We start from the raw sequence: 12982 nt of genomic DNA, 5'->3' as shown, positions 1-12982 counted from the left end.
GTGCTTATTAAAAACAAAAACTGTAGCTGCTGACGTTTAATCTCTTTGCGCTGGCCGAATGCAAATGTGCGGCCTCCTGGCGTCTGGGCCTTGACCCTGAGCGGCCGCACCTTTGCGTGCAATTAAGAAAAACATATGCGCTGAAAGCGTGCACCCTGCGGGCTCCCAGCACACATGTCTGGTACTCACAGTAAGGTCCAGATCTCATCTTTCGATCAGGACCTTTCCCGATCATGTGACCGCCGTGATGGCGAATCACGGCTGTCACATGACCTTAAAACCCCGCCCCTCCCGGCTTCTGAAACCATTAAAGGGCCGGGAGGTGCCAGCGCCAAGGGGTTAATAAACACACACTCACCTGTCCCGGGGTCCAGCGATGTTCTCACCCGTGCGGTCCCTTCTTTCCACGGCACCGGCATCTCAACTGTGGGCTCCAGGCTGTGACAGCTTGCGGCTTCACAGCCGGGTGTACACTGCGCATGCGTGAGTCACGCTGCGCTTCCTGATTGGTCCAGCAGTCTTCTGGGACCTGTGAAGGTTCTCAGGAGACTGCGGGAGGAAGGAGGGGGCTGAACGTCCTTAACTGAAGTGTCAAAACCAGGGGTCCGCTGCGCATGTGTGAGTCGTGCTGCGCTTCCTGATTGGTCCAGCAGTCCTCTGGGACCTGTAAAGGTTCTCAGGAGACTGCGGGAGAAAGGAGGGGGCTGAACGTCCTTAACTAAAGTGTCAAAACCAGGGGTCCGCTGCGCATGCGTGAGTCGTGCTGCGCTTCCTGATTGGTCCAGCAGTCTTCTGGGACCTGTGAAGGTTCTCAGGAGACTGCGGGAGAAAGGAGGGGGCTGATTGTCCTGAACTGAAGTGTCAAAACCAGGGGTCCGCTGCGCATGCGTGAGTCGCGCTGCGATTCCTGATTGGTCCGGCAGTCTTCTGGGACCTGTGAAGGTTCTCAGGAGACTGCGGGAGAAAGGAGGGGTCTGAACTTCCTGAACTGAAGTGTCAAAACCAGGGGTCCGCTCTCTCCTCCACCCCCAAAAGGTGCCAAATATGGCAGTGGAGGGGGGGAGGAGGCAAACAAGCGGCAGTTTGTTCTCCAGCTAAGCCCATAAGGATGAAATGCGTTGGCCAGTGCTGGTCTTCTGGTGAAAAAGTCAGAGTGTGCTTGGCTGGTTCAATAACGTTTTACAACGAAGGAACGCCATTAGTGTGTAGTTGTTATTTCCCTTGAGTGAGAATGGCAGTTCCCATATTTCGATCATGAAAGGTTTCCTTGGGGCTCATTCACACAACTGGTGCTCTCTGAAGAGCAATCCATGGTGGACATTTAGAGGGCATTTGACAGGCAATGAGAAGCAATGTTTAAACTCCTCATCGTCTAATTTCATGTGATAATTGCTGCACTACCACACCACAGTCGTGTGCATTGCAGGCAGTTGTGGTAAAGCTGCATTAGTCGCATTTGGCGGTAGCACCACCTGTTGAAAGCGGTATGCTGTTTAAAGAGGAGCTCCAGTCAAAATGTAAAAAAATAAAAGTCAGCAGCTAAAAAAAAACTGTAGCTGTTGACTTTTAAAAAACACACACTTACCCGTCCCACGATCCAACGGTGTGCTCACTGCAGCTGGTTTCACCGGCTGTCTTCTGTCCCCGGCACCGACATCTTCAGTGTGGGCAACTGGCTGTGACAGGTTGCAGCTTCAAAGCCGGGTGCCCACTGCACATGCGCAAGTAGAGCTGCACCTTGTGAATGGTCCTGTAGTCTTCTGGGACCTGTCACGTGTCCCAGAAGACTACAGGGAAGGGGGGCAACTTCTGCTTCCTATCGCCTAGGCGGGGGGGAACGTTTACCCAATTTTAACAGGTACCCACTCCCGCCCCCCCCCCAGCACCCCATAGGTGCCAATCCTTACGGGGAGCAGGGGACGAGGCCTTAAAGCAATTGTAAAGGCAATTTTTTCTCCTTTTAAAATAACAAAAATGTCTATACTTACCTGCTGTGTGCAGTGGATTTGACAGAGCAGCCTGGAACCTTCTCTTTTCAGGTCCCCCTCTGGAGCTCCTGGCCCCTCCCTCCTGTTGAGTGCCCCCACAGCAAGCAGCTTGCTGTGGGGGCACCCGAGCAGGCTTGGTGTCCATTGACATACAGAGCCGCGGCTTGCCCACGCCCCCTCTTCCTCCTCATTAGCTCACTGACTGTGTCAGCCAATGAGAAGAGGGAGTCCCGGGATAGCCAAGACTCCAGTGCACATCGCTGGATCAAGAGGGGGCTTAGGTGAGTATTAGTGAAGACGGGGGGGGATGCTGCACAGAGAATGCATGAAGGTAAAAAACCTTGAGTCTTTAGAACCACTTTATTTATTTCAGGTACTTATAAAGCGCCTTCAATTTACGCAGCACTTTACATATATATTGTACATTCACATCATTATTCACGACTTGACTACTGTAACTCCCTCCTCATCGGCTTACCTCACCGCAGGCTATCCCCACTTCAGTCGATCTTGAATGCTGTGGCCAGACTCATCCACCTCACCAAACGCTCCGTATTAGCCACCCTCCTCTGTCAATCCCCCCTCTGGCTTCCGATTGCCCAACGGATAGAATTCAAAATGCTAACATTGACGTACAAAGCTGTTCATAATACTGCCCCAAACTACATCACTGATCTGGTATCCATCTACCACCCAAAACGTACTCTCCGCTCCTCACAAGACCTCCTGCTCTCTTGTTCCCTGGTCTCCTCCTCCCATGCCCGTCTCCAAGACTTCTCCAGGGCTTCCCCCATCCTCTGGAACTCCCTACCCGAATCCATCAGACTATCACCTACTCTCCTCACCTTTAGGCGCACCCTGAAAACCTACCTCTTCAGGGAAGGCTACCCCGCCCTCAGCTAATTACCGATCTCCTCCACTCTTCCTACCACCCCATCCCCCACAGCTATTTCCTCCTGTACCACTATCCCCTCCCTCCTAGATTGTAAGCTCCAAGGAGCAGGGCCCTCGAACCCCTCATGTATTGAATTGTATTGTTACTGTACTGTCTTCCATTATAATGTACAGCGCTGAGCAAACGGCGCTATATAATTCCTGTATAATAATAACATCAGTCCCCAACCCTCAAGGGGTGTACAATCTAAGGTCCCTAACTCACATTCATACATACACATACTAGGGTCAATTTAGACAGGAGACAATTAACCTACCAGCATGCCTTTGGAGTGTGGGAGGAAACCGGAGTTCCTGGAGGAAACCCACACAGGCACAGGGAGAACATGCAAACTCCAGGCAGCTGGTGCCATGGTTGGGATTTGAACCAATGACCCCAGTACTGCCAGGTGGAAGTGCTAACCATTTAGCCACTGTGCTGCCCGTAACTTTAAAACAGAACTTCCCCTTTTGGCTCCACCTTAAGTTTCACTGTGGCTGCAAAGCACAGCATCGCAGCTGCAGCATGTGTACAACTGTAAACATATGTCAGGCTGGCAGTTAGGAGGGTAAAACTGTTGCTCAATTGCCTGTTTTTACTGCCTCTCAGTTGCACATATTAACAAATCCTAAAAAAATCCTTAGGGAATCTGATTAATAAAAAATTGATGGTATGATTTGAGTTCGGTGTATTCCCTATTTGTTCTATTCCGATTTTTTTGTTCCTATTAATACAGGTAGGGGCACGCACCCCTCCAAACTGGCAGGAAAATGTAATGTTGCGCCAATTGCAGTTTTTAAAAATAATTTCCTTACAATTAGCCGCAGTCCGATTTAGCATACCCCCTGGATGATCACACGTCTGTTTTTTTTCAATCAGAATATTCATTTGTATTTGGGATGCGCTCCTCCAACAATCCCACGCAGACAATTGCTGGTAGTTTCAACGCAATCCAAATAAAATATCGCAAACATTTTCCGATAAATTCCACTGACTTTTTTTTTTTCATTCTAAAACAAAAAAAATGAGCTCGATCCTATTATCTGCACTACAGCCCATGGCAACATTTTTTTTTTTCGATCTTGCCTGGCTGGTTTCTGTTTTATAAAAAAAAAATGAAAGCGTACGAATTGTGAAATCCGAAACGATCGCGCGTGGGGGCATCACCAATGAATTTGTCACTACGGAGACAAAGCCATATCGCTCAGCGATGCAATGAGCAGATAGATGGGACCATTGAGGTCTCCAAGAGCTTTGTCTTCTATATTCTGCAATCCTCATCCATGGAGGAAATGCCTTGCCTAAAAAAAAACACCTTAACCCTGACTTCCAGAGGGAGAGAAGGGGGAGCAGGGGAAGCATCAGGAGGGGAAGAGGGAGGGTGTGAAGAGGGGGAGATAAGGAGAGGAGAACTGTGAAGGGTGATAAGGAAGAAGCAGGGGGAGAGGAGAGAAGAGAACAGGGAGAGAAGCACTGGAGGAGATGAGGGAGGAGCAGCCTGAGATGAGGCTGTAATGCTCATACACTCAGCACCACAGACAGAGGCTGACAGCAGCAGGAGGAGGAGGTGGGGAAGGGTGCAGACGGACAGAGGGACAGCGCAGGGGGAAGGACAGCCGCACTGCCAGGAGCCAAAGGACAAGGCGGACAGTGAGACACACAGGGGTCAGCTCAGCTCTGACATTGCAGACATGGAAGGAGCCTCTTTTGGAGCTGGAAGGGCAGGAGGGGGATTTGACCCTGTAGAATTCCTCAAACAGCCCCAGACCATTGTCAGGATATTGTCTTGGGTAAGTGATGCTCTTGGTCAGACCATCCTTTAAGGTGGGGTTGGATGGGATTCACTGAATATATTTGCTGAACCATTGCCTGGATTGTAACAGTTGAGATACATTGTAGCCAGCTAAGAATGAAAATGTAGATAGGTCTCTGGCTACTGATGATTATTAGGTGACAACGCTGGGGAATGGCCCCATACCGGGGGATTCTGGTGTTGGCAGCAGGCTGTGCCCAGCGTTTAGATGCCAGTAGACCATGAGGACGTTAATGAAGAACCAGTACTAGGAGGTGGCAAGCCTAGATTTCAAATAGGTGATGTTTTCTTTCTTTCTATCTATCTATTTATCTATCTATCTATCTATCTATCTATCTATCTATCTATCTATCTATCTATCTATCTATGAATCTATCTATCTATCTATCTATCTATCTATCTATCTATCTATCTATCTATGAATCTATCTATCTATCTTAGTATCTATCCATTATCTATCTATCTATGAATCTATCTATCTATCTATCCATTATCTATCTATCTATCTTAGTATCTATCCATTATCTATCTATCTATGAAGCTATCTATCTATTTATCTATCTATCTATCTATCTATCTATCTATCTATCTATCTATCTATCTATCTATTTATCTATCTTAGTATCTATCCATTATCTATCTATCTATCTATCTATCTATCTATCTATCTATCTATCTATCTATCTATCTATCTATCTATGTTTTACATTTGATAGAGCTTCCTGTAGATATTGCTTATGTTTCCATTTGATATGAGATGTGTCTAAACAACTAGGCTCGGTGACATGGGCACTTATGTCCATGGTTTAGATGCCAGCAGAGCATGAAAAAATTAATGAAGGGCAAATACCTTGGATCCCAATTGCACTGAGATTTGCCCACACACCTAGGCTCGGTGACATGGGCACCTATGTCCATGGTTTAGATGCCAGCAAAACATAAGGACGTTGATGATGGGCCAGTACCTTGGAGGTGGCAATCATATAATATAATCCCTGTTGCAATGTCCTCACATACCTTGGCTCGGTGACATGGGCACCTTTGTCCACAGTAGAGATGCCAGCAAAACATAAGGACGTTGATGAAGGGCCAGTACCTTGGAGGTGGCAAACATATAATATGATCCTAGTTACAATGAGATATGCCCACACACCTAGGCTCGGTGACATGGACACCTATGCCCATGGTTTAGATGGCAGGAGAACATAAGGACATTGATGATGGATCAGAACCTTGGAGGAAGCAATCATATAATATGATCCCTGTTGCAATGTCCTCACATACCTAGGTTTGGTGACATGGGCACCTATGTCCATGGTTTAGATGCCAGCAAAACATAAGGACGTTGATGAAGGGCCAGTACCTTGGAGGTGGCAAACATATAATATGGTCCTAGTTACAATGAGATTTGCCCACACACCTAGGCTCGGTGACATGGAAACCTATGTCCATGGTTTAGATGCCAGCAAAACATAAGAACATTGATGATGGGCCAGAACTTCGGAGGAAGCAATCATATAATATGATCCCTGTTGCAATGTCCTCACATACCTAGGCTCTCTGACATGGGCACCTTTGTCCACAGTATAGATGCCAGCAAAACATAAGGACGTTGATGAAGGGCCAGTACCTTGGAGGTGGCAAACATATAATATAATCCCAGTTGCACTGAGATTTGCCCACACACCTAGGATCCGTGACATGGGCAACTATGTCCATGGTTTAGATGCTAGCAAAAAATAAGGACATTGATTATGGGCCAGTACCTTGAAGGAAGCAATCATATAATATGATCCCTGTTGCAATGTCCTCACATACCTTGGCTCGGTGACATGGGCACCTTTGTCCACAGTATAGATGCCAGCAGAACACGAGGACATTAATGGAGGGCTAGTACCTTAAAGGTGGCAATCATAGAATATGATTCTAGTTGCAATGAGATATGCCCACACACCTAGACTCAGTGACATGGGCACCTATGTCCACTCTTTAGGTGGCAGCAGAACGTGAGGATATTAATGAAGGGCCAGCACACTGGAGGTGACAATCATATATGATCCCAGTTATGTTGTGATATGCCCCATACTCTTGGTGACAGACACCCATATCCACAGGTTCATGCCAGAAGAACATGAGGATATTATTGTAGGGCCAGGACCTTGGAGGTGGCAGTCTTATAATTCAGAGGTTATATTTGGAATCTATCTATCTATCTATCTCAGTTGCACTGAGACATGCCCCCACACCTAGGCCTGGTGATATGGGCACCTATGTCCAGCATTTAGATGCCAGCAGACCATGAGGACATTAATAAAGGGCCAGTACCTTGAAGGTGGCAATCATATAATTTACATAGGTGATATTTTGTATCTGTCTGTCTGTCTGTCTGTCATCCAAGTTGCATTGAGACGAGCCCCCCCACACCTAGGTTCAGTGTCATGGGCACCTATGTCCTGCATTTAGATGTTAGCAGACCTACTTTGGAGGTGGCAATCCTTTAATTCACAGAGGTGATATCTATCTATCTATCTATCTATCTATCTATTGCTTATGATCCCAGTTGCATTGAGATGTACCCCCACACCTAGGCTTGGTGACATGGGCACCCTCATCCAGGGTTGACATGTCCCCAGATGCAGACTTTTGCTATGTAATATAATAATAAAATAATGAAAACATGAATGATATTTTGCTGCTGGTGTTATCTCAAAACAAAAAATAAGACATGGAAGAAAATGGTGTGGAACAGACATGATTATGTTCCACTGTCTTCTTTCATTGGCTCATTTGCAAGAGATGGGACCGCCGACCATAAGGGAGGAGACGGCTTCTGTATGCAAAGGTTGTACAGTGTGTATTGTGAGAACGCACGCCCAGTGCTACGTGTTATAATTACCATGCATGCACACACACTCTCCTGTGGCTGCACAGCCTTGTAATCATGTCAAAGCTTTGTAATCCCAATGTATTATTAAGCAGAACGTTATTGATAAAGGAGTTGGGGGGTGAACTGAATCTCTCCCTCTTTACTGCAGCTTTAAGTGGACCTGTCATCCTGTACAGCGAAGGCAGGCATTTTGTTTGTTGGGTTGTTGTTTTTTTTTTAGGGTACAGTCTATTGGTTTAGGGAATTAGAGGCCATGCTAGTCATATTGAGGCTCTTGTGCTTATAAAATGGTTACCTTTCAGGGATTTCCAGTGAACTTGAAGAAAGAACCCACCTTGGCTCTCTTGTCTCTAGGGATTTGTGTGCTTGGTGCAGTTTGGGTATTGACTATTTGTAGATGTGCATGCCTGCATGCGTTTGGCCTTCTTTGCACTAGCAGTGATCCTTCACAAACTGCACTGTGATTGGTTGTTGTCTTAGTAAAAGGCATTCTGGGTGGATCATGGTTGGCTACAATAGAGTACAGTAAGCTGTTTGTTGTAATTTGGATTGATACTTTGTTTCAATACTGAGAGTATTGGTCATTTTTGGCTCAGAGTTCCTGATACAGAGAGCATGCCGTACTCTGCGTCCCCCTCACATTGATCCGTCCCTGTAATTCTATTGACAATAATAACCCTCCTTCTAACCTTAACATGGCTGGATCTGACAAATAGCTGTGGAGAAAGGAAAACATACCTTAACCGCTTGGTTTTGTGGCCTTCCCATGTCCATGAAAAAAGGCCTAACTCACCCTTTAATCCTAACACTAACTCTCCCTGTGATCCTAACACTGATTTACCCTATAACTAACTCTCCTTGTAATCCTAACACTAACATACCCTATGACCCTAACACTAACTCTCCTTGTAATCCTAACACCATCCCACTTTATAACCCCAACACTATTTCTCATTGTAATTCAAACACTCACCCACCCTATGTCCCCAACACTAACTCTCCTTGTAATCCTAACACCAACCCACCCTATGTCGCTAGCACTAACTCTCACTAATCCACCCTATAAACCTAACATGAACACCCTTGTTATCCTAACACTAATCCACCCTATAACCCTAACACGAACACCCTTGTGATCCTAACACTAATCCACCCTATAACCCTAACTCCTCTTGTAATTCTAACACTATTCTACCCTATAACCCTAACACTAACTCTCACTAACCCTTCCTATGTCCCTAAGAATAACTCTCCTTGTAATCCTAACACACCCTATAACCCTAACACTAACACTCCTTGTAATTTTAACACTAACCCACCCTATTGCCCTAACATTAACGTCCCTTGTAATCCTAACACTAATCCAACCTATAACCTTAACACTAACCCACCCTATAACCCTAATACTAACACTCACTAACCCACCCTATAAACCTAACACTAACTCTCCTTGTAATCTTAACAGAACCCCATCCTATAACCCTAACACTAACTCTCCTTGTATTTCTAACACTAACCCATCCTACAACCCCAACAATACCTCCACTTGTAATCCTAACACTTTTCCACCCTATAACCTTAACACTAACTCTCACTAACCCACCCTATAACCCTAACACTAACTCTCCTTGTGATCCTAACACAACCCCATCCTATAACCCTAATACTAACTCTCCTTGGAATCCTAACACTAACCCACCCTATTGCCCTAACAGTAACATCCCTTGCAATCCTAACACTAATCCAACCTATAACCTTAACACTAACCCACCTTATAACCCTAACACTAACTCTCCTTGTAATCCTAACACTAACTCTCCTTGTAGTCCTAACACTAACTCTCCTTATAATCCTAACACAACCCCATCCTATAACCCTAACACTAACTCTCCTTGTATTTCTAACACTAACCTACCGAATAACCCTAACACTACTTCCTCTTGTAATCCTAACACTATTCCACCCTATAACCCTAACACTAACTACCTTTATAATCCTAATACTAATCCACCATACAACTGTAACACTAACTCCACTTGGAATCCTAACACTAACCCACACTATAAACCTAACACTAACTCTCCTTGTAATCCTAACAGAACCCCATCCTATAACCCTAACACTAACTCTCCTTGTATTTCTTACACTAACCCACCCTACAACCCCAACAATACCTCCTCTTGTAATCCTAACACTATTCCACCCTATAACCTTAACACTAACTCTCACTAACCCACCCTATAACCTTAACACTAACTCTCACTAACCCACCCTATAACCCTAACACTAACTCTCCTTGTGATCCTAACACTAACCCATCCTATAACCCTAATACTAACTCTCCTTGGAATCCTAACACTAACCCACCCTGTAACCTTAACACTAGTTCTTCCAATAATAAAAAAAAATACCACTACTACTAGTAGAGGTGGGAAGTTGGTATAGACCTAGCTATAAAAACACAACAGAGATATCATTCCCAACTCATAGATATACCAATTCACAGATGAAATAATGAAGACTTTAAATATCGGGGCCTTTACATCCTTGTAATTCACTGTAACAATAAAGCTAACACTAAGGCACCCTGTAACCATAAACCTAACACTAATCCTACCTGTAACCTCAAGGCTAATACTAACCCTAAAACTAACCATTCCTATCATCCTAACTGTAAAATAAAACCTATCTATAGCCACAACACTAACACTTCCTGGGAAGACTAACACTAATTCTAACCAACACACTAACCCTTAATGCAGTGTTGGGCCTTAGACTAACCCTCTACCTAAGCCCAACACTAACTCACATTGTAACTCTAACCCACCCTGTAACCCCGTTGCCAATCCTCCCCTTACCCCTAACATTTACCCTAACACTTACCCTGCCTTAAGTAAAAGTAAGTTTCAAACTCGTCTCTCCTTGTCTGTGCAGAAGACAATCCTTTGTGCACCCAAGGACAACTGTACCAAAGCCCCACCACCAGACTTTCCTGCTGGATTACTCTTCTAATTCTCCATTACTGACCTGTATTTGTCCTTGATTAATCTTCTTGATTGTTCCAAACATTGATTTGAACCTTTTGATACTCCTGATTGCTCTACCCTTCTGTCTATGACCCTCTGGCTGGATTCTCATGTAATTCCCAGTTCCATTTTTGTTTGACCTTTCTGGTTCTGGATCTACTTTCGAGTTAAGTATGAGCAATAGTAGATGTGGACACTTCATGGGTATAGATTCAACAATCAAAGATCTCAACCAATGTGACTCTCGTGTTGGATACAAAGTGTGACCCTACAGATGTAGTTTGGTTTAGCCCACAAAATGCTTATTGAGCATACATTCTATACTCTTCTTCATGTCCTAATGATGTCATTGGTTCTTACACAATTTATAGCCACAAAATGATTGATGCCACTAGAAAGGGCTGACTCTAAAAGGTACTATTCTTGTCTGTGCCCTGGGCTACTAGTGACATTCCTGTGGCATAAGGTGCAAAATGGCTCCCACCAATCTAAATGCATGTCCTGTACCTTAAAAAGACCCCGTCACCAACATAAAAAATGGTACAGAAAAATCAAGTATTTGAAATGCTTACCGTATTTTTTGCCGTATAAGACGCACCTGACCATAAGACGCACCTAGGTTTTAGAGGCAGAAAACAGGAAAAAAAAATTCTGAACTAATGGACTGCAGACACAGTACAGGAGATGACCAGAGACTGCGGACAGCACAGGGATGACCAGAGACTGCGGACAGCACAGGGATGACCAGAAACTGCGGACAGCACAGGGATGACCAGAGACTGCGGACAGCACAGGGATGACCAGAGACTGCGGACAGCACAGGGATGACCAGAGACTGCGGACAGCACAGGGATGTCCAGAGACTGCGGACAGCACAGGGATGACCAGAGACTGCGGACAGTACAGATGACTGCTGACCTTTGGGGAGGTGGGGAGCGGGTACCTGAATTTGACAGGTACCCGCTCTTACTTCCGCAGAGTTTTTGTTTGATCTTACCTGTTCCTCGATCCAGCCGCGCGCTGTCTTCCCGGCTTCTGTAATGGCGCTCGGCATGACAGCCGGGTGCCCAGTGCGCATGAGTGAGAAGCACTTGCGCTTTGTGATTGGTCCGGCGGCTTCTGAGATCTGTCATGTGTCCCAGGTACCGCCTTACCATTCACAAAAAGCACCACTTCTTGCGCATGCGCACTTGGCACCCGGCTGTCATGCCCAGTGCCCACACTACAGAAGCCGGGAAGACAGCACGCCGCTGGATAGAGGAACAGGTAAGGTCCCGCTGCAGAGCTGAGTGGCCGGCCCGGTATTCTGACACGGCCGCGGTGGAAATACCGGACCGGCCGCTCCATATTCGCCCCATAAGACGCACTGACATTTCCCCCCCAGTTTTGGGGAAGAAAAAGTGCGTCTTATACGGCGAAAAATACGGTAATTGCTTTGTTTTCATCTCTATATATAAGTATTTATTAACTTGCAATGAACCTTTGAACCTTGTTCTGTCTCTCCAATTTATTATTATTATTATACAGTATTTATATAGTGCCAAAGGGTTTGCTCAGTGCTGTACAGTAGCAAGGGGGACAGAACATGAGACAATACAGTACAATACACGAGGGGTTGGAGGGCCCTGCTCTTTCGAGCTTACAATCTAGGAGGGAGGGGAAAGTAGTACAGGAGGAAGTGGCTGTGGGGGATGGAGTGGTGGGAGAAGTGGAGGAGATCAGATTGTTAGGTGAGGGTGGGGTAGGCTTCCCTGAAGAGATGGGTTTTCAGGGTGCGTCTGAAGGTGAGGAGAGTAGGTGACAGTCTGATGGATTGGGGTAGGGAGTTCCAGAGGATGGGGGAAGTCCTGGAGAAGTCCTGCAATCGGGCGTGGGAGGAGGAGACCAGGGAGCTAGAGAGTAGGAGGTCCTGTGAGGAGCGAAGGGTACGGGTAGGGTGGTATTTGGGTATCAGGTCGGTTAGGTAGTTTGGGGCGGCGTTGTGAACGACTTTGTAGGTCAGAGTTAGCAATTTGAATTTGATGTGCTGGGCAATTGGGAGCCAGTGAAGGGATTGGCAGAGGGGGGTGGCAGATGTGGAGCGGTTGGTGAGGTGGATGAATCTCGCCGCTGAGTTCAGGATAGACTGGAGTGGGGATAGCGTTTGTTTGAGTAGGCCAGTGAGAAGGGAGTTGCAGTAGTCCAGGCATGGGATGATGAGGGAGTGTACGAGTTGTTTAGTGGTGTCTGGGGTGAGGAATGTGTTTGTCTTGGAGATGTTGTGGAAATGGAGCCTGCATGACCTTGATAGTGATTGGACATGAGGTTGGAAGGAAAGGTTTGAGTCCAGGGTGA

At 46.0% G+C, this 12982-nt stretch overlaps 1 protein-coding gene across 1 annotated transcript in view; it reads left to right on the top strand.

Annotated features, from left to right (window-relative positions):
* Positions 1-4426: 4426 nt before the first annotated feature.
* SYNGR3 (synaptogyrin 3) overlaps positions 4427-12982 on the top strand; it is a 99374-nt gene continuing 90818 nt past the window's right edge. Inside the window, exon 1 of the mRNA XM_089686823.1 lies at positions 4427-4712. Within this exon, the coding sequence (XP_089542949.1) occupies positions 4437-4712 (276 nt within the window). The 5' untranslated portion in view covers positions 4427-4436. The remainder of the gene's footprint in view (positions 4713-12982) is intronic.

This window comes from Staurois parvus, unplaced genomic scaffold (assembly GCF_062004578.1).
Source record: "Staurois parvus isolate SC_StPar_1 unplaced genomic scaffold, SC_StPar_1.0 ptg000412l, whole genome shotgun sequence".
NCBI classification, from domain to species: domain Eukaryota; kingdom Metazoa; phylum Chordata; class Amphibia; order Anura; family Ranidae; genus Staurois; species Staurois parvus.
The sequence above is the reverse complement of the archived record's forward strand: the minus strand, read 5'-3'. Positions and strand labels throughout refer to the sequence as shown.